The sequence below is a fragment of the Engystomops pustulosus genome, chromosome 2 (genome assembly GCF_040894005.1).
Source record: "Engystomops pustulosus chromosome 2, aEngPut4.maternal, whole genome shotgun sequence".
NCBI classification, from domain to species: domain Eukaryota; kingdom Metazoa; phylum Chordata; class Amphibia; order Anura; family Leptodactylidae; genus Engystomops; species Engystomops pustulosus.
The window spans coordinates 139,592,442-139,616,049 of NC_092412.1; the positions used below are offsets into that span (position 1 = coordinate 139,592,442).

The window sequence follows — 23,608 nt, forward strand, 5'->3', positions numbered from 1 at the left end:
GAAACGTTTCTATATTTTGTGAATAAAGTACACTACTTTGATGGATTCATAATGAGTGCTACTGCTTTTTTCGATTTCAATAGGCCCATACACACAACTGCGGTTTACACTACACAGTGCATGAGCTGACTGCTCGAGCCGCAAATTATAGATCAGGTCCTATTCTGCCGGTGTTTGTGGATGAGTCAGCCATTACTGTGGCAATGAGTGTGTGAATGGATCTCATGCGCTGATGTCACACAGGGTGCAAACAATGGACCACAGGGCATCCCATAGCCTAAGTGTGACCCCAGATCAATAGTCGCATGACCTTTGTGAAGCTGTCACATTCATGTGAATATGATCAAACTGCAGTAGTAGACACTTGTGTGTATGGCGCTGTGCAGTACCCTACAATCCGCTGCTGGGGAATGATCTGCCTATTGATCATCAATACTGAAGTCCTGGATTGGGGCACTGCATCTCCTGATAAAACTAACCTAAAGTATGAGCTATGTTCTTATCTGCATTACTGATCCTTGCAGCATTGGCATCATGTGAGCTCTGGAGGGTCTACATACTACAGTTAGGAATGTTATGTGCCCTCACCTACATCTGACACCATATGCCTCCCCAGCCAATGTCCAGTAGAGCAGACATCACCATTGCTATCCATGCACTGAACCCCTGGATCCTCTTCCATGTGACGTATAAGGAAGTGTGGGGATGTTTACAGCGGCCTAAGCCTCCTTCAGGCCAGACGTGAGGGCTCCTCAGCTCCCGGTGCAGCCCCGACAGTGGCAGGTGAGGGGAGGACAATGTCGGGGGTGGACGCCCAGCAGTGGGCGGAGTTCGGGCAGGGTGCGCGTTCTCGTGGTGCGGCGCGGTGTGCGTGGTCCTGGTGTCTCCCCCGCGCACATACACGAGCCCTCGACCGCCGGTGTATCAGGTCTAGTGTCCACTACTCCACCCATCATCCCCGCACAGGCTCCACCCCTTCTTGGACCCCGCCTACTCGATCCAAAGCCGCCATCTCAACTCGATGCTTACTGCTAAGAAGTCCGAGTCCGACGGGGGTGGTGAGAACGGTGCAGAGTGTCAGCCCCCTGCATCCTCCTGTTCTTCATCTTCATCCTCGTCGTCTTCTTCCAGTATAATGGCCTCGCCAGATACTGGGGCGCCCCTCGAGAGGACCCCGAGGAAAAAGGAGAGGGCCTCCCCAGGAGCAGAACACGGGGGGTCCTCTGCCCCAGGAATTATGGCTGGTGCGGATGGGGGGCAGCCTGAAACCCCCGAAGGTCGTCGAACGAGTCGTAGGAAGAGGGCGAAGGTACGTGTGAGTAGGGGGGGCATCGTACGATCAGGATCGCAGGTTGCAGTGTGTCGTGCACCATTGTTGAGGCGGCATGCGGCCGGACCCCCGCAGATAATGGGAATGACCCGGATCGCTGGGGAGACATCTTAGGAAACTTCCTGCTAGGCGTCCCATTGAAAAGTCAGCAGCCAGCCCCTGTACAGTCCAGGTGGCTGATAACAGGGAGCAGTAGCGCACACTGCAGCCTATGTCCATGCTTTTATAGAAACGGCCCAGCTGAATAAATCCTAAGGATCATCTGTGACAGATCTATATGATTTGATAGACTTAAGGGAAACAATGGGGGGCTACATTGATGTACAATTTTTATTATATTTTTCTTGTAATTTTGGATCTGAGTTATGCCCCTTCCCTGGTTTTTTTCTCAGGGGTGTTTATGTTCTGGGGGTTATATTGTATTTATATATCCTATACCAGAGATATATAGGGCACATCTTGGATTACACCAGGATATTCACCCAGACAATCCACAGCATAATGAAGTCCATCACTGTCTATGAGATTATACAACCCAACGCCTGAGGGTTTTCTGTGCGGATTGAGTGAGTTACTATAAGATGGGCAGGTTGTGAGGTGCCCTTATGCCCAGGCGGGTGTCTCGCTCTACAGCTCTCACTTCCTGGCTTTGTGCAGATGATGCAGAGAGGGTATTGTGCTCCATCTGTGGCAGCTGGTGCAATACACAATGAGAGCATTAATGGTGACTGCCCTAACAAAGCCAGTAAATGACATCCCACTACATGTCATGTCCTATACACATGTAGCCTATATGTGGGCTTTCTTAGTTGTGGCTGGTGCTATTTCTGGAAATTTCATATTGTAGCCGATGGCCTTTCTAGTAGACTTCTAAGATGCCAACATACACACTGATTTATGATATTTGTTTACATCCAACCAAAATCCCCTCCCCAGTTGTAACAAATACAGGCACACATTAAACAGTGACTATATCTGAATGATAGGATAGCCTTTGGCTGGTCATACATTGGAGTCCATTTGGCCCACAGATCCTCCCATAAACATGCACGCTGAGCTTGGCCAAGTGTGCATGTGTTCTCGGTCGGAGAACTCGAGAGAGTTGCTACCAGATACCTGGTGGCGGTTTTTCCTTCCATAAGAACAAAGCATAGTCCAATCTTATCTCTCCAGTATCTGATGTCAGAAAATACTAAGCAGAGGCCTAAAGATGATGCTGCTGGGCCTGTAAATCGTGCTCAGTCATTGCCAAGAAAGACTTGTAAATTGGGGTACCTTTGCTATGACCTACCACGAGAGATCTCTTATGGCCCTTGTGCCATGGTATGCGAGAACTCTCCAGATCTTGACACTAGTATTTGGGATATTGGGTCACTGAACAGGATAGGTGAGATTGAAGCCCTCATTAGGAGGTCTCGGTACTTGGACCCAACTTGGATACATGACAATATAGGACCATTATGTAGCAGTCCATGGTTCTCATTCACAACAAATTGTGGAGACTAATTATGTTAGTGGTGTGGTGTGTTATAATAATAACAACTTTCTTTTACTGAATGCCTTGTAATAAACCTGAGCTATGCGATGAAGATGCTACCTGTGGATGGTGGACAATGGAACTGTAGGAGCAAACAATCCCCTGTACCAGTGGTCTTTCTGGGCCAACCAGAGCACTTTGCTGTGTGTGTACTAGGTCACCATCACCTAGATGGCCAATTGTCAAAACCACTGTCATTCTCTCACTTTGTTTCCCTATGTAAAAAGTCTAAATACTAGAAACAAATACTCCCTTTTTGATGTGCAGTCAAAATAAACATAGTGTTATGTGAGAAAGTAGTACATGCGTACACATTGGGGCAGATTTACTTACCCGGGATTCACTAAGGCAGTTCCTCCGACGTCCACCAGGTGGCGCTGCTGCGCTGAAGAGCATCGGAACGCACTGGAGTTCACTAAGCCATCCTGGATGAAGGTAAGGGCGCGTCGAGCGACACTTTTTTATTTTTAAATGCGGCGGTGTTTCCGAATCCGTCAGGTTTTTTACGGCCGTCGCATGCATGCCGGTGCGCTGAAATCCCGGGGCAGTACAGGGAAAATCGGCACAAAACGGAAAAATTCGGGTAAAATGAGGGAATGTCCAGGACGGAATAGAATGATGCTCATCTGTGTGTGAAAATGTAGTATGTACCCCATAATATGGTGCGTATGGTATAAACAACCACCGCACAGCTATCTGAATGATGTGTTAGATTTATCATTTAAAAATTCCTTTTTTACAGTAAATTGTACACAGAATAATTATCACATATTACTATACAATGATACTCTATAAATGTCTTAATGCTACAGATAATAAAGGCAAACTGTCAGCAGTTTTGACCATGCAGTCAGTGTTAGCTAGTGTCCCTGGATGGCTGTGTAACTATACCGGTGTATTTTGTTTCTATTAATACAATGAAAAGTGAAGCTATAATCCATTTTGGAAGCTCTTGACAAGTATTTCAGCCTGAAGAGCTTTCTGCTCACTTCACTGTGCTGCTCCACAGCCCCTTTCCTCTAGTAAGAGCTGGATCTGGGTTTTGGTTGGATACTTGCAGCAGTCACTCATAGCAGAGGGGGTGGGGGTGTAGAACAGCTCATTACAAAGAGCAGAAAGCTCTTCAGGCTCAAAGACCCACCCACCTAATGATGGCTTTCCTTAAGATAATCATATGCCATATAATAAGAAATGGACCATGAATAATTAATGGGGTCGTCCGACACGTTTAAAAAAAAATACATACACATAATATATTATATATATATGTATGGCTGGGAGGAGCCTGCAAAAAAAATTGTTACTTAACTCTGCAGTCCCTCCCGGCGTACTACGCTGTCGTCTCCAGCCTGTTTCCTGTTTGTTTACATTGGGGCATGGAGGCTCCACCGAATTCAACTTCTGGGCGGCTGAAGTTGGCGGCCACACCCACCCGTTCCCATATCTCAATGCCTGAGATGAGTACATGTTTATTTTATTTATTTTTTTTTTTATGCACCCTCCTCCTGCCAACAAATATTTTTTTTTTTACCCTCATGGACAACCCCTTTAATAAACTGAAAATATACAAAAGTGAGCCAGAGTTATAAAAACCATAGTTGAAAAAAGTTTTCTATACATAGTGTAATAATAATATATATAAATTCTCCTAAAATGGATTATATTTTCATACCAATTGAAATTATGTGTAGACAAAGGAAATACAGAAAGAAAAAGTAATACGAATAAAATGTTAAGTGGTAATAAAAAAAAAAAAAACAATGAAATGATAAAACCCTGCAAGTTAAGACGAGATACAATTAAATATAATTTTTTATGAAAATTAGATAGGTTGCCTGTCTTTAGACATAAAGGACCCCAATAATTTTATGCCAGCTTTTCTTCCTTTTTCCACCTTGCTGGTTACATATTTGGCTTATGGGTTAAGACTGGAACATGGCAAATAAAAGAATGGCTTACACATTAGATGAATATTGACTGTATCCAGCTGAGTTTGTAGGGGGGGGGGGGAATGTCACTTAACTATCTTCATATACCTGTATACTCATTAGTTTTATTCTTATAATAGGTGGAATATCGGGAGATGGATGAAAGCCTTGCCAACCTCTCCGAAGATGAATATTATTCAGAAGAAGAAAGAAATGCAAAAGCAGAACGGGAGAAGAAAGTGCCGCCACCCCCTCCACAAGCTCCTCCAGAGGAGGAAGTTGACAGTGAGCCAGAAGAGCCCTCAGGTAAATGCTACAAGTACTTTTGTATTTAATTTTTTTGTAGGACAGATGGATTTATGACTTTTTGTAATATCTTAATTTAATTTTTTTTTTTTAATTCAGACTCCTTATGTAAGAACATATCCTAGAGGACCTACCATGTGCATACAGCAAATAGCTGTAGTGCTGAATAGGGCAGGCCTTACACCTTTTAATTTTAATATGCCTCCCTTTGTTCCTTCAGGTGTAGAGGGTGCAGCCTTCCAGAGCAGACTTCCACATGATAGAATGACTTCACAAGAAGCAGCATGCTTCCCAGATATCATTAGCGGGCCACAACCAACTCAGAAGGTCTTCCTATATATCCGGAACCGTACAGTAAGTATGGCTGTAGTTCACCTATTTGCTTGTTTACTATTGGCTTTTCTGAGCTTACATTGTCATAACTTTATCTATTGTAGTTGCAGTTGTGGTTAGACAACCCTAAAGTACAACTAACATTTGAAGCAACACTTCAGCAGCTGGAGGCGCCTTATAATAGTAAGTTCATATGCACTAATAATATTTGGCTTGATTCTATATTAGTATATTATATATGAGGCTGGGACTCAAAGATATTTCACAATTTTGTTTTAATTCTTGTTATTTAGGTGACTCTGTGCTGGTTCATAGAATACACTGCTATCTTGAAAGGCATGGATTGATTAACTTTGGGGTCTACAAGAGGCTAAAGCCTTTACCAAGTAAGCAGTCTAATTTTTTTTTTTTATTCTGATTTTTGATTGTCTTCTACATTCTTCACTTTATTATGTATATTACACATATTTCCTTGTAATTTAGCCTCTTTTCCCCTACGTGTTCAGGACCTGTCTTCATTTTTATTATATTTCTCTTGGATTCTCTGTCCCTGTCCTGTCAGTCCTGTGATACCTTAGTATAGCATCTCGGGGACAGCTAGAGCTAATACCACCTCTTACTTCTGTGGGGGTCAGTGGAGTTATCTTGCAATTATCTTCACCTCCAGTTTCTTCAAAATTAGCCAAGTATTCAGTAAGGATAGCTAAACTGTCACATTCTTTACGTAGGATGTCCTTTTCTACCATCTTGTTTTTTTCTTCTTTAGCCAAAAAAACAGGAAAGGTGATAATCATCGGCTCAGGTGTGTCTGGTCTGGCGGCGGCACGCCAGCTGCAGAGTTTTGGCATGGATGTCACTGTCTTAGAAGCAAGGGTAAGTGAAGCCTATGCAAAAACAAATGATCATGAAAGTGTGCAGACTGTGGAAATGGACCGTGTACTGGTCAGATCCCATGGACTGAACGCATTGCACAATAATATATAAATGTGATGCAGGGCTCCCTGTCAGCCGGTCAAACTGCAGCACCAGTATTGTAGACCGGGAGTCCTTGCACAAAATTTCTGTATGATTCACAGACTCCTGTCCTGTGCAATGCGTTCAGTTCCAACATACGAGTGCAGAGGTTTGTGTGTAGCTGGCCTTAGATCTATAAAAGAAAAATGATGAAGCACATACTGAACGATGAGTGAAAAAATAGTGATGAATTTATTCCATGTGCAATGTTGGGGTGTATTACCAGATTTTTCAAGCTGCCTTGGCTATAGAGGTGTCTATCTATATAAAACCTGTCAGGCTGTATTCACGCATGACCTCTGCATTTAGTTTTTAAACGCGATGGAAATGCAATGTTAACTTATACATATATGAACCTTTGCATTGTATGCAACACGTGAATACGGCCTCAGAGTGATGTGTGGCAGTAAGCATCCCACAGGCTGTTAGTAGAATCGAGGAGGGCAGATTGTTTACTAAAGCTTGGGTTAATGGGATTACTGATATTTCACTGGTTTTCATCAATTAATTAAATTTAGTTGATACATTTTAAATACACTCACCGGCCACTTTATTAGGTACACCATGCTAGTAACGGGTTGGACCCCCTTTTGCCTTCAGAACTGCCTCAATTCTTCGTGGCATAGATACAACAAGGTGCTGGAAGCATTCCTCAGCGATTTTGGTCCATATTGACATGATGGCATCACACAGTTGCGGCAGATTTGTCGGCTGCACATCCATGATGCGAATCTCCCGTTCCACCACATCTCAAAGATGCTCTATTGGATTGAGATCTGGTGACTGTGGAGGCCATTTGAGTACAGTGGAATCATTGTCATGTTCAAGAAACCAGTCTGAGATGATTCCAGCTTTATGACATGGCGCATTATCCTGCTGAAAGTAGCCATCTGATGTTGGGTACATTGTGGTCATAAAGGGATGGACATGGTCAGCAACAATACTCAGGTAGGCTGTGGCGTTGCAACGATGCTCAATTGGTACCAAGGGGCCCAAAGAGTGCCAAGAAAATATTCCCCACACCATGACACCACCACCACCAGCCTGAACCGTTGATACAAGGCAGGATGGATCCATGCTTTCATGTTGTTGGCACCAAATTCTGACCCTACCATCCGAATGTTGCAGCAGAAATCGAGACTCATCAGACCAACCAACCCTTTTCCAATCTTCTGCTGTCCAATTTCGATGAGCTTGTGCAAATTGTAGCCTCAGTTTCCTGTTCTTAGCTGAAAGGAGTGGCACCCGGTGTGGTCTTCTGCTGCTGTAGCCCATCTGCCTCAAAGTTTGACGTACTGTGCGTTCAGAGATGCTCTTCTGCCTACCTTGGTTGTAACGGGTGGCGATTTGAGTCACTGTTTCCTTTCTATCAGCTCGAACCAGTCTGCCCATTCTCCTCTGACCTCTGGCATCAACAAGGCATTTCCGCCCACAGAACTGCCGCTCACTGGATGTTTTTTCTTTTTTGGACCATTCTCTGTAAACCCTAGAGATGGTTTTGCGTGAAAATCCCAGTAGATCAGCAGTTTCTGAAATACTCAGACCAGCCCTTCTGGCACCAACAACCATGCCACGTTCGAAGGCACTCAAATCACCTTTCTTCCCCATACTGATGCTTGGTTTGAACTGCAGGAGATTGTCTTGACCATGTCTACATGCCTAAATGCACTGAGTTGCCGCCATGTGATTGGCTGATTAGAAATTAAGTGTTAACGAGCAGTTGGACAGGTGTACCTAATAAAGTGGCCCGTGAGTGTACAATTACAATGGATGAGTAGTGAGCAGCTTTCATGGTATCTACCCTTTGGGGTAGATTTAACATTGTTTTTTGCAGTTGCATACAGGGTTTTTGAGACTTTTCATTGCGAAAAAGTCACAGGATTACTCCGGTCACTTCACTATACTGGTGTAAACATAGAACTAGTGCAATGCCGTGCGAAGACAGATTCGTGACTTGCCCCTCTTTGAAAGAAAAATTCCAGAAACGTATTATAGAGTATAAGAACATTTATTAAAGGGCTAAAGCCACTTGAACGAATCTGATGGGCAGTGAAACTGTAAAGACAGACGTAGAACTGTCCCAAGGAGCTGGTCTAATGATAAATCTCCCTAGTTAATTCTATAATGGCTGGGGTTTTTTTTTTTTCCATCTGTAATATGTATTTGCAGAATGGTAAACAGAGTAACATGTGACATTTATTTCAGGATCGTGTTGGAGGAAGAGTTGCTACCTTCCGTAAAGGAAATTATGTTGCCGACCTGGGGGCGATGGTAGTCACCGGCCTTGGTAAGTTCCTTTTACTTTGAACAATATTGTTATAATAAAATTAGATCAGTTCATTTTTTTTTTTTTGCCTTGTAGTTATGTCAATCTAGTAAGTCAGTAGCAAATGTTAAAATGATTGTCAAGTAAATCCTCTTAATTTTGTCCACTTGTCTTGGCAATCTACTGATGCTTCCTTCTGTACACTTCCTTGGTTGATATCTTGGGTATTGCCTTGTCCAAAAAATCCTGATCTATCAAAATATAAAAATGGTTATTCCCAGCAGTGAAACTAGTAAGGGAAAATAGTGTCCATTTTGCAAAACGCTTAAATATTTAATAAAAGATTATTAAACAACTTCAACTTCTCCTGCAAAAAGTTCCTTACACCAAAGTATGAAAAGTTATAAGTGTCAGAAAATGGAATAAATGAAGATATTATTTTTCATACCTAAAGGTTTAAAAAATTTTAAATGTATTAAAACCTGTATATTTTTTTTTTTTATTTGGTATCCCTGTGATCACCCCAACCCAAAGAATACAGTCATGGCCAAAAGAATGACACAAATATCATATTTTCACATGATCTGTTGCCCTCTGGTTTTTATGTGTGTTTGTCAGATGTTTTTATCACATATAGAAATACAAGTGCAATCATATTATGAGTAACAAAAGCTTTGATTGACTGTTAGAATGAGTTAATGCAACAAGTCAATATTTGCAGTGTTGACCCTTCTTCTTCAGGACCTCTGCAATTCTCCCTGGCAGCTCTCAATTACCTTCTGGACCAAATCCTGACTGATAGCAGTCCATTCTTGCACAATTAATGCTTGTATTTTGTCACAATTTGTTGGTTTTTGTTTGTCCACCCTTCTATTGATGATTGACCACAAGTTCTCAATAGGATTCAGATCTGGGGAGTTTCCAGACCATGGACCCAAAATCTCTGAGCCATATTGTTATCACCTTTGCTTTATGGCAAGGTGCTCCATCATGCTGGAAAATGCATTGTTGATCACCAAACTGCTCTTGGACGGTTGGGAGAAGTTACTCTTGGAGGACATTCTGGTACCATTCTTTATTCATGGATGTGTTTTTAGGCAAGACTGTAAGAGAGCCGATTCCCTTGGCTGAGAAGCAACCCCACACATAAATGGTTGCAGGATGCTTTACAGTTGGCATGAGACAAGACTGGTGGTATCGCTCACCTTGTCTTCTCCAAACAAGCTGTTTTCCAGATGTTCCAAACAACCGGAAAGGGGATTCATCAGAGAAAATGACTTTACCCCAGTCCTCGGCAGTCCACTCCCTGTACCTTTTGCAGAATATCAGTCTGTCCCTGGTGTTTTTTCTGGAGAGAAGTGGCTTCTTTGCTGGCCTCCTTGACATCAGGCCTTGCTTCAAGAGTCTCTGCCTCACACTGCGTGCAGATGCTCTCACACCTGCCTGCTGCCATTCCCGAGCAAGCTCTGTGCTGCTGGTAGCCCGATCCTGAAGCTGAAACACTTTTTTAAGAAACGGTCCTGGCGCCCTGGAGCCTTTTTGGCACCAGTGTAACCCCTCTTCTTGAATTCCTTGATGATGTGATAGTTTGGAAACTGAGGTGCAATCTTTCTAGCTGCAATACTCTTGCCTGTTAGGCCAGTTTTGTGCAGTGCGATGATGACTGCAAATGTTTCTTTAGGGATAACCATGGTTAACAGAAGAGAAACAATGATGGCAACCACCAGCCTCCTTTTAAAGTGTCTAGTGGTGTGATTCTTACTTAATTGTGACAGATTGATCTCCAGCCCTGTCCTCATCAACACCCACACCCGTGTTAATGGAGCAATCACTGAAACAAGGTCAGCTGCTCCTTTTAAGGCAGGCCTGCAATGAAGTTGAAATGTGTTTTGGGGGAAAAAGTTCAATTTCTAGGCAAATATTGACTTTGCAATTAATTGCTATTAAGCTGATTACTCTTTATAACATTCTGGAGTATATGCAAATTGCCATTATAAAACCTAATGTAGTAGACTTCGTAAAAATTTACATTTGTTTCATTCTCAAAACTTTTGGCCATGACTGTAGAGCATAGTGTAATTTGGAGCACACAGTGAAAGCCGTAAAAATAGGGACCAAATGAAAAGTGAAAAAAAATTAACTTTAAATGGAAAAGGTCCATTGCCGCAGAAAGTGTATTAGAAAGCCACCATTGTAAAATTGACCATAATGTAAGAGCTTAAAGAGTTAAAATGATGGAATTTCCTCAAAGTGGAGAATTTGAGGCTTGCTACTTGGTGTCTCTGGAAAATCACTTTGGAACCCTTCTTGAATCACCATCAAATGTTTATGGGCTACTGGATCACAGATATTTGAAATATTTAGTTTTGGGGAATATGGGAAGAACATATATAGATTTACATGCAATGAACTCTGAACAAATGGAATGATTTTTATGTCGGATCTGTGCATCTCTGGCACTACGTAGATCAGACCATTAGGTAGGGTCCATTAAGTATAATGGATAAGGCAGCATTTAATGCTACTCTTGCAGAACATTAAAGGTGTATTAACCCTATGTTGAATCATATGGATTCAAAGCCTTGTACTGTCAGCTGTTATGTATGGAAAAACTAAAGCCTCTATTTATTTTTTTATAGGTGGAAATCCAATGGCTGTTATCAGCAAACAAGTTAATATGGAATTGGCAAAAATAAAGCAAAAATGTCCTCTGTATGAAGCCAACGGACAAGCGGTACATGAACTTATTAAATACTTATATTATATAATACAGTTTACAGATACTAATTGCAACTGTAAAATTGGCCTTTACAATGATACACTGATGTTCCCATTTCAGCAAATGAAGGTTATTGTTTGTACAATGAATAATAATACTAATTTCCAATATATTTTCTGTATTAATTCCACATGGTTTCCTAGATCTCTGCTTGCTATCCATCTATAGGAACCTGTTTCCATATAACGCATGGCTTTGATTACTCTCTGCTAGGGATTACTCTGATGCTAGTGAGCCGTGTACCTTTGTAACCACAGACCAATTTACATACACTGTAAGTAAGCTTACAAGCTTTCTTTAGCATGACAGCAAGCAGAGCTCTAGACAACTGCTAGAGATTGATACAGAAAGTACAGGCAGTCCCAGACTTAAAGACACTCGACTTACAGATGACCCCTAATTACAGATGGACATCTCACTTCCCACTGTGATCACTGGTGAAGCTCTCTGGATGCTTTACTTATGTCCCAGGCTGCAATGATCAGCTGTAAGGTGTCTGTAATGATGTTTTATTGATCATCTTTGTACCTATAACAGCCCAAAATTGTCCCTTCGATAAATAAAATGTTTGTCTTCAACTTAAAGGGGTTATCCAGGTTTAAATTTTTTTTTATGGCCGGGCTGGGGAGGGCTAGTTAAACATAATAAACATGGACTTACCTCCTCCGGCGCTGCCGATGTCCCGCGCCGCGGTCACTTCGATCCGTGCCCCTGTAAACAAACAGGGGCACGGAAGCCGCGCACATGGAGCTTCCGGTCCGCGATGTGGACGGCTCCTCCCATGCGTCCCTATCTCTCAGCGTTGTAAGCGCTGGGAGATGGTGCGCATGGGAGCTTCCGGCCGTCCCGAAGCTCCCTGTGCGCCGGTGTAATGAATCCGGCGCACGGAGAAGACCGGCCGCGGCGCGGGACATCGGCAGCACCGGAGGAGGTAAGTCCATGTTTATTGTGTTTAAATAGCCCTCCCCAGCCCGGACATAAAAAAATGTTTAAACCCGGATAACCCCTTTAAGAACATATCTAAGGAACCTATCTTGTACAGAAATCGGGACTGTCTGTATGTTGGAAAATTATATAACTTTTGTTTATTCAAATAATATTTATTTGCTGAAACAAGAATACTCTTTTAAGCCCTTAAAAAATTCCGTAATAGTATGGCACTACAGGAAGATACTTCCTGCAAACGGCATACTTTTGCAGCATGCTTCTGGCACGGGTATTAGCCCCTTTTACGCTGTGGTCAAGCATGACCGCGACGTGTATGTGGATTGTGCCACGTTTCCCCTTGTTTTGGGGGCCAATCCGATGTTTTTAATAAAAATACTGAAAAAGTCCCCAGAACACATTCATGCGAGGTCCAATAAAGAAGTCACAAAAGCACCACACACACACACACACACACACACATTTGGTATTCCCTCTATGTCCGTAACAGATAACTGTCCGTACAATAACTGTAAAATGTTTTTGGGTCCGCATGTTGAATGCCCTAAAAAACAACATACAGAAAAACTTTCTGAAGAAGATGATTTTTTTTTTTTTTAATCTAATTTTTTTTACAAAGAAAATTCTAAAAACTGATCAAAAAAGGTGCATGCCCCAAAAATATAGCAATAAAAAGAACAAGTTGTCACACGAAAAATATGCCCTCAACCAGCTCTATCAATAGAAAAATGCTGAATTTGTGCAGTTAATATTATCTCGCCAAAAAGGTATAGATACCCCAAAATTAAGTATCCGTAAATTGAATTTGAATCTCATCCAGCATATCTTCCCCCCCCCCCCCCCCCCTCACACACAATTTTGATTTTTAATTGCTTTAATTCCCCTTCATTGCCCGTCCATGTGCCCATACAGCAGTTTACCACCGAATATGAAGTATTGTTATACTAGGGAGAAATTGGGTAACAAATTTGGTGGAGCATTTTATATTTTAAACCATTTGTGAATGTATTTTCTTTAAAATAAAATACTAATTCTAAATCCCACCTCCGTTTTGCAACCCACATGAAACAGTTGGGAAGTTTGTTAACCCTCTAAAAGTGGTTTTTCAGACATTAAGTTTACAGTTCCTATTATGGTAATTTATGGGAAAAGGTGAGCAGGTCCCTGAAAACATGAGACTTGGTGATTTTTCATGAAAATGTGAAAAATTGCACCTAAAGTTCTAATCCTCCTGGAAAAATGAGAGGATGCATAAAAAATCATGGCAACATAAAGTAGACATTTGGGAAATGTTAGTCATCAAGTTATTTAGGTGATCTGACTATCTGCCTGGAAAGCAGAACATATTGAGTTTAGGAAATTCAGAATTCTTAAAAATTTGGGCCAAATTTCTTTTTTTTTTCCATAACTTAATGCAAAACGGATCACTCAAATTGTTGAACTAAATGAATTTGTTATGAGAAAACAATGTTAAAATCAGCTGGATATATTAAAGCTTTACAACATTATTGCCACATAAAGCGACACATGTCAGATTTTAAAAATAGGGGTTTGTTAGGAAGGCCAAAACGGGCTCTGACATTAAGGCTGCATGCACACGTCAGCGCACGGGAGAGGAAGAGGGGGTGATTGCTGCTCGCCCCACCCCTCTCCATAGAAAAAAAACTAGCCGCACGACTGTAGATACGGTCAAAGATAGAGCAGACTATATCTTTTTGCGGCTACGGCTCAGAATGGTGAGTGCTTGTTGCGCTCACTGTACCGAGCGCCATAGCATACGTCCCCCCTGATGGCGATGTGCATGGGGCCTAAAGGTGTATGCCTGTTCATATAATATCCATATCACTGAATACATGTCGACATCCTCATCTTTGAAGCAGTTATTGAATGTGAACTATTACCTACAGGTTAATTTATAAGGCCTCATGCACACAAATTGTGGTTTTAAACAATGGATAGAACACAGACAAATGCTTTTCTATGGGATTATTCACCCTCTGGCAGTCTTTTCCGCTGTCATTATTGTATAAACGGACCTCAAACGCGGAAGACGTGTGTTCTTCAAACAACGGACATTTGTGTGCATGAGGCAAGTCTGATAAATGTGTGCCCCACATCGGGAGAAACATTCGGCTTCATCCTTGATCCACCTGATATGGTCGCCAATGGCTGCCACATTTTAATGGGAGAGGCGACACGTGTAATCAGAGAAATACGAGGAAATGTTTGGAGATAGATTTCATTTTTAGTTTTAGTATGTCAATGTGAAATGGTTTTACTATTTTTGCTTTATTTAAATTACATCTACTGACAGGATGAAAGGCTGTATGCAAATGAGCCTGAGGGGCTCCAGGCTCCATTAACACCTATGGAGCCTGGAGCCCCTCAAGTTTATTTGCATACAGTCCTAGGTGCTGGTGGTAGATGCCCTCTAAGGAGGACTTGTCAATTTTGGACACTAAACCAACTACAGGTCCTTGTGGACCTATGGTTTAGGGCCCTAAATTGTCCTATATGGGCTCTGTTCATGGGTGCAATATAAAAAGAAAAAAAGATTTGTACATATATAAATTCTTCGCCAGATGCCAGCATAAGGTTAATTGCGCATTAGCTGTAACAACAGCACTTAAAAAATGAAGCTGAGAGCTCTGGACCGAGGTTTTTTTTTTCTTATGCAGTTAAGGAGAGAGCCTGTATAGGGACCAATAGGTTCTTTTTAAAATATGAGACTTTTCTGGAAATTATTTTACTATGTTTTAATGTATACATTGTATGCTGTAAACTTTTTATACTTCATGTAATACTCATTTCCTAATTTTACATTCAGTTACATTTTACGTCTCAGGTGCCAAAAGAAAAGGATGAAATGGTCGAGCAAGAATTTAACCGTTTATTGGAAGCCACCTCATACCTCAGCCATCAGCTAGATTTTAATGTTCTTAACAATAAACCTGTCTCGCTTGGACAAGCTCTGGAAGTTGTTATACAGTAAGTTGGTCTTATTTTGTTGGTCTAATGTAGTTGTGCTTGAGGGCAACAATGTGTTTGAATAATAATTAAAATAAACCCCATTACTTTCCTGTGTGGGTAGTGGCTTCTAAAGCTATATTGTAGACCCTGTGCAGAGTCTGTAAAGATTGGTCCTGCAATGGCCTGCCCACAATCAGTTTTGACACACAGCCAGGTTATTAGCTGACATCAGCACAACATGCTGCTCATGTGGAGGGCCACCCTTCAGGCCACTGAATCATTCGGCAGTGGCATGCCAACAGACTGCATGTGGCTACTTATCAGAACCCTCCACAAATCATAGCTGCATTTATATTGTCATAAGTCTCTTATTAGACTGTATACAGTCTTTGTCTTCTGACACCACTATGTACTGGGTATATTGTTTTAGCTGTGCTTGTTGTAGCTCTTTGCCAGCTCAGTCTACTATGAGACACTACAAAATCCAGCACCTTCAACTGATTGTACATTCTAAGATGGACCATTAGCATCAAACTCCAGTACAAATGTCATTTTGTAAGACTGGAATTGGAATTTATCCCATTTTTTTTTCTTTCAATAATTTTATATAATTTACAGATTTTTGTATTTTTTTTTTCTTATAAAGACTGCAAGAAAAACATGTAAAAGATGAACAAATTGAACATTGGAAAAAAATTGTGAAAACCCAGGAGGAGTTAAAAGAATTATTGAATAAGGTAAGAATTTTATGTGGTTCCTATACTTTTCCTTTGTTATGAGTTAATATTCTAGATAAACATATGTAGGGCATAATAGTCACAAAGAGACCAACAAAATGTGCAAAAATATTAATATGAATCCCAAAAAATATGATGAATCCCAAAAATATTTCTATAAACTACATTTTTGTTTTGCATGTATCCATTTGTTTTGGATTTTTACTTTTCACTAGTGTGGCTCAGCTTAACAAGGATCAAATAGTAGTACCCCATTGTATCACTGTTATCACTGGCCTATATGCTTGACATGTGCAATCTTATCCATGTTGAGCTACAGAAGTAGCAGTAACTTGGCCACTAAAACATAGAAGCCAACATATGGCAATGTAGCAGGCAACTTTGTGATAGTGAATGGTGGAGATTTACCAAATGACCTAAATGAACACAGACATATTTGTGAGCATCTGCTGCTGAAGCATATGACTTACTGTTAATTGTCAGGTTGTACCTGGCTCTACCTAATGGTACTAGAAAATAGCAAGCTCCTTTTCAGACTCTACCTATTTAAAGGGTTCTGTATTATGTTTCCAAAACCTATAGTGGGTAAAGTCACCAATGTCTGCGGTATCCTAAACTATCAATGTGATGTAAGTCGGAGTACAGGTTGAATTTATTTCCAAGAAATAATTTGGTTTTGTTACTTTTAACAGATGGTTAATTTAAAGGAGAAAATAAAGGAGCTTCATCAGCAATACAAAGAAGCTTCTGATGTAAAGCCTCCACGGGACATCACTGCCGAGTTCTTAGTGAAAAGCAAGCATCGAGATCTGACTGCACTTTGCAAGGTTTTCACATTTTTCATTATCTTATATTAATCTCACACTTAAAGGGAATTCTCACCAGAGAGAATAATAAATTAAATGTTTTGTTTTTTTAATTTTCTTTTGACCGTAGGAATATGATCAACTGTCGGAGGCCCAGGGAAAGCTGGAAGAGAAACTGCAAGAACTAGAAGCTAATCCTCCAAGGTACTATGAATTGAATTGTATGGTTTATTGAGATGTATGGTACAGATAAAGATTTCTTGTCAAGTTTTGACTGTGGCATACATAATTCTAAACTATGTGTTTTCACTTTTTTTTTTTTTTTCCTCGTAGCGATGTGTATTTATCGTCACGGGACAGACAAATACTTGACTGGCATTTTGCTAATTTAGAATTTGCTAATGCAACACCCCTGTCTACCCTTTCTTTGAAACACTGGGATCAGGTAAATTCTATTGCAGTTTTCATCTACTGTGTGATGATGACATGTTTTCTTTTCTAACGTAATTTCTCCTGTTTGACAGGATGATGACTTTGAGTTCACTGGCAGCCATTTAACTGTCCGGAATGGCTACTCCTGTGTTCCTGTGGCATTAGCAGAAGGCCTAGATATTAAACTTAACACTGCAGTCCGACAAGTACGCTACACAGCTTCAGGTATGTTCTATAGTAATGTGTAAAGTAGACCTTTACAAATACTTGGACACGCCATAAAACAAGTTAGGTTATGCTGTTAATAGATATGGGCTATTTATTGAAATGGATGTTTACTTAATATAGCCCCTGAATAGCCAGATTCTGAAGACCCATTTGATTAGATTGAACTGAACCACTTATTTCTTCATTTTATAGTAATGTTTTACTTTAATGATGATCTACCGTATATCATTGGTGTCAAAATAATTGTTAACCAAGGGCCACCTCAGCCTTATAGATGCCTTCAAAGGGATGATTTTAACTGTAAGACACAATAACTACCTCTTAATAGTAAAGCAACATGTTAAGGACTAGTTCCATCTATACAGTCTTATAACTGAGCCCGTAACATATTTTTCTCAGTTGCCACCCCCTCCATCCAGGGCAGGAACATGCTTTCCCAAGCAAAATCCAGACCTTTGCAGGGGGCCACAAAAATGAGGGTTTGGCTTTGTATTTGACATGTGTCATCTATATGGTAAAATATTTTTATCTTTTATATTATGTGAGTAATGTTCAGTTAATATGGTACAGACACCATAATGTATAAAAGCCTCAATAGAAACCAAGTCCCTTGCTTTTAAATGCAATTGTGCCTCATCATTATTGGTGACAAATTTGTACTATACCCCCACCCCTGAGATACCCTGTCGTTGTATAGAATATCTAGTAGTGTAGCAGAGCACAGAATACAGATTTTCTGTGATATAAGTGTAAATGTCTGTATGATTTTTTGCTCAATCGTCAGACATTTTACAGAAGTTACTGTGTGAGAAACAATTGTTCAATTGTGCAATTTGATTGCACAGCAGTTCTTAAAGGATAGATTTTACTCAGTTTGTTTTTCCTATTTTTTTTAATAGGATGTGAAGTCATAGCTGTGAATACGCGCTCAACAAGTCAGACTTTCATTTACAAATGTGATGCTGTGCTTTGTACTTTGCCACTGGGTGTATTAAAACAGCAGCCACCCGCAGTACAGTTTGTCCCTCCACTCCCAGAATGGAAAACGTCTGCTGTTCAAAGAATGGGTTTTGGAAATCTTAATAAGGTGATGGTCATATTAAGTATGTTAAGCACTGCATATAATGTTTGTTAAGGAAAACCTACCATCAAAATCAAGCATAATAACGAAATTCTAAAAGAAAAAAAGAAAATCAAACTTGATAAACCTGGGACAATGAATCATTGATCTAGACAACGTGTTTGTATTTGATATCCATGGCCTCCCTTCTTCTAAAATAAACTTTTAAAGTTATGCTACTGAGCTCGATCTGGGGGGATGTTTCCAGAGCCCCTCCATGCTGTAGCTTCACAGGCTTTTACACTGTCTCCCCTGCTCCTTCAGCACCTTCAACACACAGTGGGAGCATTCAGTTCAGCACAGAGGGGCTCTGGTAACACACTCCACATCTGGTTCATTAGCATAATTTTAAAAGTGGATTTTGGAAGGAAGAAGGCAATGAATAACAAATATAAGAACAATGTCACTGTGTCTGGATCTATGATCAAATGCCCCTAGTTTATCATGCGTCATTTTTATGGTAGATTTCCTTCAAAGATTGTTTACTCTTCCTTTTAATGGTTTGTTTTCAGGCTAACCCCGGTTTCCAGAAATTACATTTTAAAATTGATATGACTCTATTGCAGACAGTTATTGAGATTTATGGGGAGCCTAGAAACTTGTGGATAGAGAGGTGACCCACTTTGACCTGTAGTGGTTTAAGCAATTTTTGATAGATTTACTCTTAAAGCAGTGGAGATGATAGGATTATCATATAAAAAATTGTCTTTTTAGGTGGTTCTGTGCTTTGACCGAGTATTTTGGGACCCAACGGTTAATTTATTTGGTCATGTTGGGAGTACCACTGCAAGCCGAGGGGAACTGTTTCTCTTCTGGAATCTATATAAAGGTATTTTATTTTCTCCTTCTTTTGGATATTTACCAGTTCAGACATAAGTTTATTTAAGTGCAAATAATAAAAGGTACATTTTGTTTTACTTATATGCGAAAAAACAGCCCCGATACTTCTGGCCTTGGTGGCAGGGGAAGCTGCAGGAATTATGGAAAACATCAGTGACGACGTTATAGTTGGACGCTGTTTGGCTATTCTAAAAGGGATATTTGGAAGTAGTGCAGTACCCCAGGTAAGGCTTTATTCCCTTCACCATTTGTGAGTATTTAAAGAGGACCCGTCACCAGATTTTGACCACCCTAACTAACAATGCCTGCTGATAAAGTGTTACAAGTCCTCCCTAAAATTAGCTGCCAGTGGGGTCCTGTCCCCTAGTTAAAGACGTTTTTGATATGCAAATTAGCTTTTGTGACTCATGTCTGGTGTTTGGACCCTTCTCTCTCAGGCTGGCAGTGAACCACACCCAATTATTCTGACCTGCTCTGTGTCTCTTCAAATCACTGCTCTGCCTCCTTGTACTTGGGGATCTGCTTATATTCAACTACAGATATATAAAGTTCTATGTACAGATGGGAAAAATTGTGTCAATCTTTTTACACGGTGCCTTGTGTTACATTCATGTCATGTGACCAGTGACATCACAGGTCTCTCAGCCTTCTAAGAATAGCAAACTGTACTCCATGTATGCACCTCATACATGGTGTACAGCAGCCTCCATGGAGGATGGAGAGAAGTAGAAGTCAATGGAGGCTGCTGTGACTTCATGTGGTCAGATACATGGGGTACATTTTGCTATTATTAAAATGCTAAAGTACCTCAAATGATGTCACTGGTCACATGACATGAACTGTGACCAGTAAGGAGACATAAGGCATGGGTAGTATTAGATGGGTGGGGCCGGACGAGCAGGACATGCCCCCCTCTGGTGCCAGGTAATAGAAGATAAAAGGTGATTTATGTGGATGTAAACGAAGCAATTTTTAGTTCAAAAGAGGGGATCAGTCACTAAATAGAGCTCTATAGGAACCTGTCACTGGCTGTAAATGTGCAAATGTGGTGACAGATCAGGCCTGTTCTTGGTTGATACAATTACATTTTCAGTATTTATCACTTACCTACCTTGTATTCTTTTAGCCAAAAGAAACTGTTGTAAGCCGGTGGCGTGCTGACCCATGGGCACGAGGATCTTATTCTTATGTAGCTGCTGGATCCTCTGGCAATGACTACGATTTGATGGCTCAACCAATTACTCCGGGCCCTGCCATTCCTGGAGCACCACAAGTAAGTTTTTACTGTTAAAAAAAAGTTTTCAGCTCAATTTGTCTACATTTATAATATACTTGTGTTATCAGCACTGTACCAATCTGTGTATATTAGCTAAACATAGAAGCCAGGGTTACCCTGCCCTGCAGCTTACATGGTTTTTATTTTTTTGTAAGGAAGACTTCCTGTCACAAATCATTTTTCTGATGTGTGTTGCTCATGCAACAATTTCATTGAAAACCACCACTTGACACAACAAAGGCAAAAGTTTTGTATGTAAAAAAACAAAAACAGCTTCCTTATTCCTAAATTACCTTGACTCCTAAAGATGTGGAATCTGACTTGGGGCACACTGTATTTTCCCAATAATGTAATATTTCTCTTGCCTCTTCTCTACAGCCCATTCCACGCTTGTTCTTTGCTGGGGAACATACCATTCGGAACTACCCTGCGACTGTTCATGGAGCACTTCTGAGCGGTTTGAGAGAAGCTGGACGTATTGCTGACCAGTTCCTTGGTGTCATGTATAATATACCTCGTCAGGCCACCCCTGGGGTTCCTGCACCTCCCATGCCATGAGAAGCACATTGGATGGATAAACTATTAAGTGGATGTACCATTTTACAGTACTGAACTTTATATTTATGGCTGCTGAGCTTTCACATCCCAGAGGGCCATTCATAGCATCCGTGGATTTGCTTCTTCCATCTATTTTGTAGCAAGGCATTAAATCCTGGTGTTAAAACTGTTGTTGGGTAGATTGTAATTGCTATTCTGTAGCACTACTAGCTACGTTTTTCGTCCTCATTTTTGCCTCCTAATGTTTAAATAAAACATTACATTGGCATTCATTATTTTTATTTTGTTTTTTATCTTTTCTGTTGAAGTTATGTCTCCAAGTATTTTTGTATTAAACTTTGTGAAAAACTACAAATATCTTTATTCTGACTGAATTGTAAATAATTAAGAAACCTATAAAATGGACTCTGAAATGTTCAATATAAAATGTAACCACCATATACACTCACCGGCCACTTTATTAGGTACACCTGTCCAACTGCTCGTTAACACTTAATTTCTAATCAGCCAATCACATGGCGGCAACTCAGTGCATTTAGGCATGTAGACATGGTCAAGACAATCTCCTGCAGTTCAAACCGAGCATCAGTATGGGGAAGAAAGGTGATTTGAGTGCATTTGAACGTGGCATGGTTGTTGGTGCCAGAAGGGCTGGTCTAAGTATTTCAGAAACTGCTGATCTACTGGGATTTTCACGCACAACCATCTCTAGGGTTTACAGAGAATGGTCCGAAAAAGAAAAAATATCCAGTGAGCGGCAGTTCTGTGGGCGGAAATGCCTTGTTGATGCCAGAGGTCAGAGGAGAATGGGCAGACTGGTTCGAGCTGATAGAAAGGCAACAGTGACTCAAATCGCCACCCGTTACAACCAAGATAGGCAGAAGAGCATCTCTGAACGCACAGTACGTCGAACTTTGAGGCAGATGAGCTACAGCAGCAGAAGACCGCACCGGGTGCCACTCCTTTCAGCTAAGACCAGGAAACTGAGGCTACAATTTGCACAAGCTCATCGAAATTGGACCGTAGAAGATTGGAAAAACGTTGCCTGGTCTGATGAGTCTCGATTTCTGCTGCGACATTCGGATGGTAGGGTCAGAATTTGGCGTCAACAACATGAAAGCATGGATCCATCCTGCCTTGTATCAACGGTTCAGGCTGGTGGTGGTGGTGTCATGGTGTGGGAAATATTTTCTTGGCACTCTTTGGGCCCCTTGGTACCAATTGAGCATCGTTGCAACGCCACAGCCTACCTGAGTATTGTTGCTGATCATGTCCATCCCTTTATGACCACAATGTACCCAACATCTGATGGCTACTTTCAGCAGGATAATGCGCCATGTCATAAAGCTGGAATCATCTCAGACTGGTTTCTTGAACATGACAATGAGTTCACTGTACTCAAATGGCCTCCACAGTCACCAGATCTCAATCCAATAGAGCATTTTTGGGATGTGGTGGAACGGGAGATTCGCATCATGGATGTGCAGCCGACAAATCTGCGGCAACTGTGTGATGCCATCAAGTCAATATGGACCAAAATCTCTGAGGAATGCTTCCAGCACCTTGTTGAATGTATGCCGCGAAGATTTGAGGCCGTTCTGAAGGCAAAAGGGGGTCCAACCCGTTACTAGAATGGTGTACCTAATAAAGTGGCCGGTGAGTGTATGCTTTGGTATATTTAACACAAACATTTATGGAATATTCATAGAATTTGGCCCTTGACCTACCTTCTGAAGTGGCTTTTTTTTATCATTCTTTTTATTAATTCATTGGATTGTCTTGAAATGGACATAAATAAATGGCAGACCTGCCAAAAGAGGTTGGCGGAGCTGTCGGTGGCAGTTAAAAGGCAGTGGCTCGAGGGCCCTGCCATCCTTATTCCGATCTTCACTCCCCGGGACGTCATCGGGGAACAGCAATCGGTTACCATCACAGCCTCGGGTCTTTGTCTGACTGGCTGCATAGCATCTGCAGTTTCGTTACAATGAGCCAATGAATATTGTGTAAAAATGCCATATACTGCAATACAGTAGTAGGAATGATCAGACTATCAAGGGTTATAGTAGACTAGAGGGTCTAAAAAATTATTTCTAAAAAAAAAAAAGTTAAAAAAATAAACAAAATTCAAATCCCTGCACCTTAAAATGGCCAATCAAAATATAAAATTGGTTATTCCTGCCAGTGAACCCCATTATGGAAAATA

At 41.0% G+C, this 23,608-nt stretch overlaps 1 protein-coding gene across 3 annotated transcripts; it reads left to right on the plus strand.

Moving 5' to 3' along the window:
- The first annotated feature begins 689 nt into the window (after positions 1–689).
- Positions 690–21,677, plus strand: KDM1A (lysine demethylase 1A). 3 transcript variants are annotated; one of them, XM_072136707.1, is made up of 19 exons: positions 690–783; positions 4,936–5,101; positions 5,322–5,455; positions 5,539–5,617; positions 5,728–5,820; positions 6,201–6,307; positions 8,654–8,735; positions 11,354–11,448; positions 15,266–15,426; positions 16,055–16,145; positions 16,838–16,972; positions 17,082–17,155; positions 17,285–17,396; positions 17,476–17,608; positions 18,511–18,698; positions 19,446–19,560; positions 19,668–19,795; positions 20,698–20,844; positions 21,226–21,677. In XM_072136707.1, the coding sequence occupies exons 2-19, from the start codon at positions 4,951–4,953 to the stop codon at positions 21,403–21,405; spliced, it is 2,205 nt and encodes a 734-aa protein (XP_071992808.1). In that variant the 5' UTR covers positions 690–783; positions 4,936–4,950; the 3' UTR covers positions 21,406–21,677. The 3 variants fall into 3 exon arrangements, with proteins under 3 accessions (XP_071992808.1, XP_071992806.1, XP_071992807.1); XM_072136705.1 differs by lacking the exon at positions 690–783 and adding an exon at positions 1,022–1,309; XM_072136706.1 differs by lacking the exon at positions 690–783 and adding an exon at positions 1,022–1,309 and having other exon boundaries at positions 15,284–15,426.
- Positions 21,678–23,608: the final 1,931 nt, after the last annotated feature.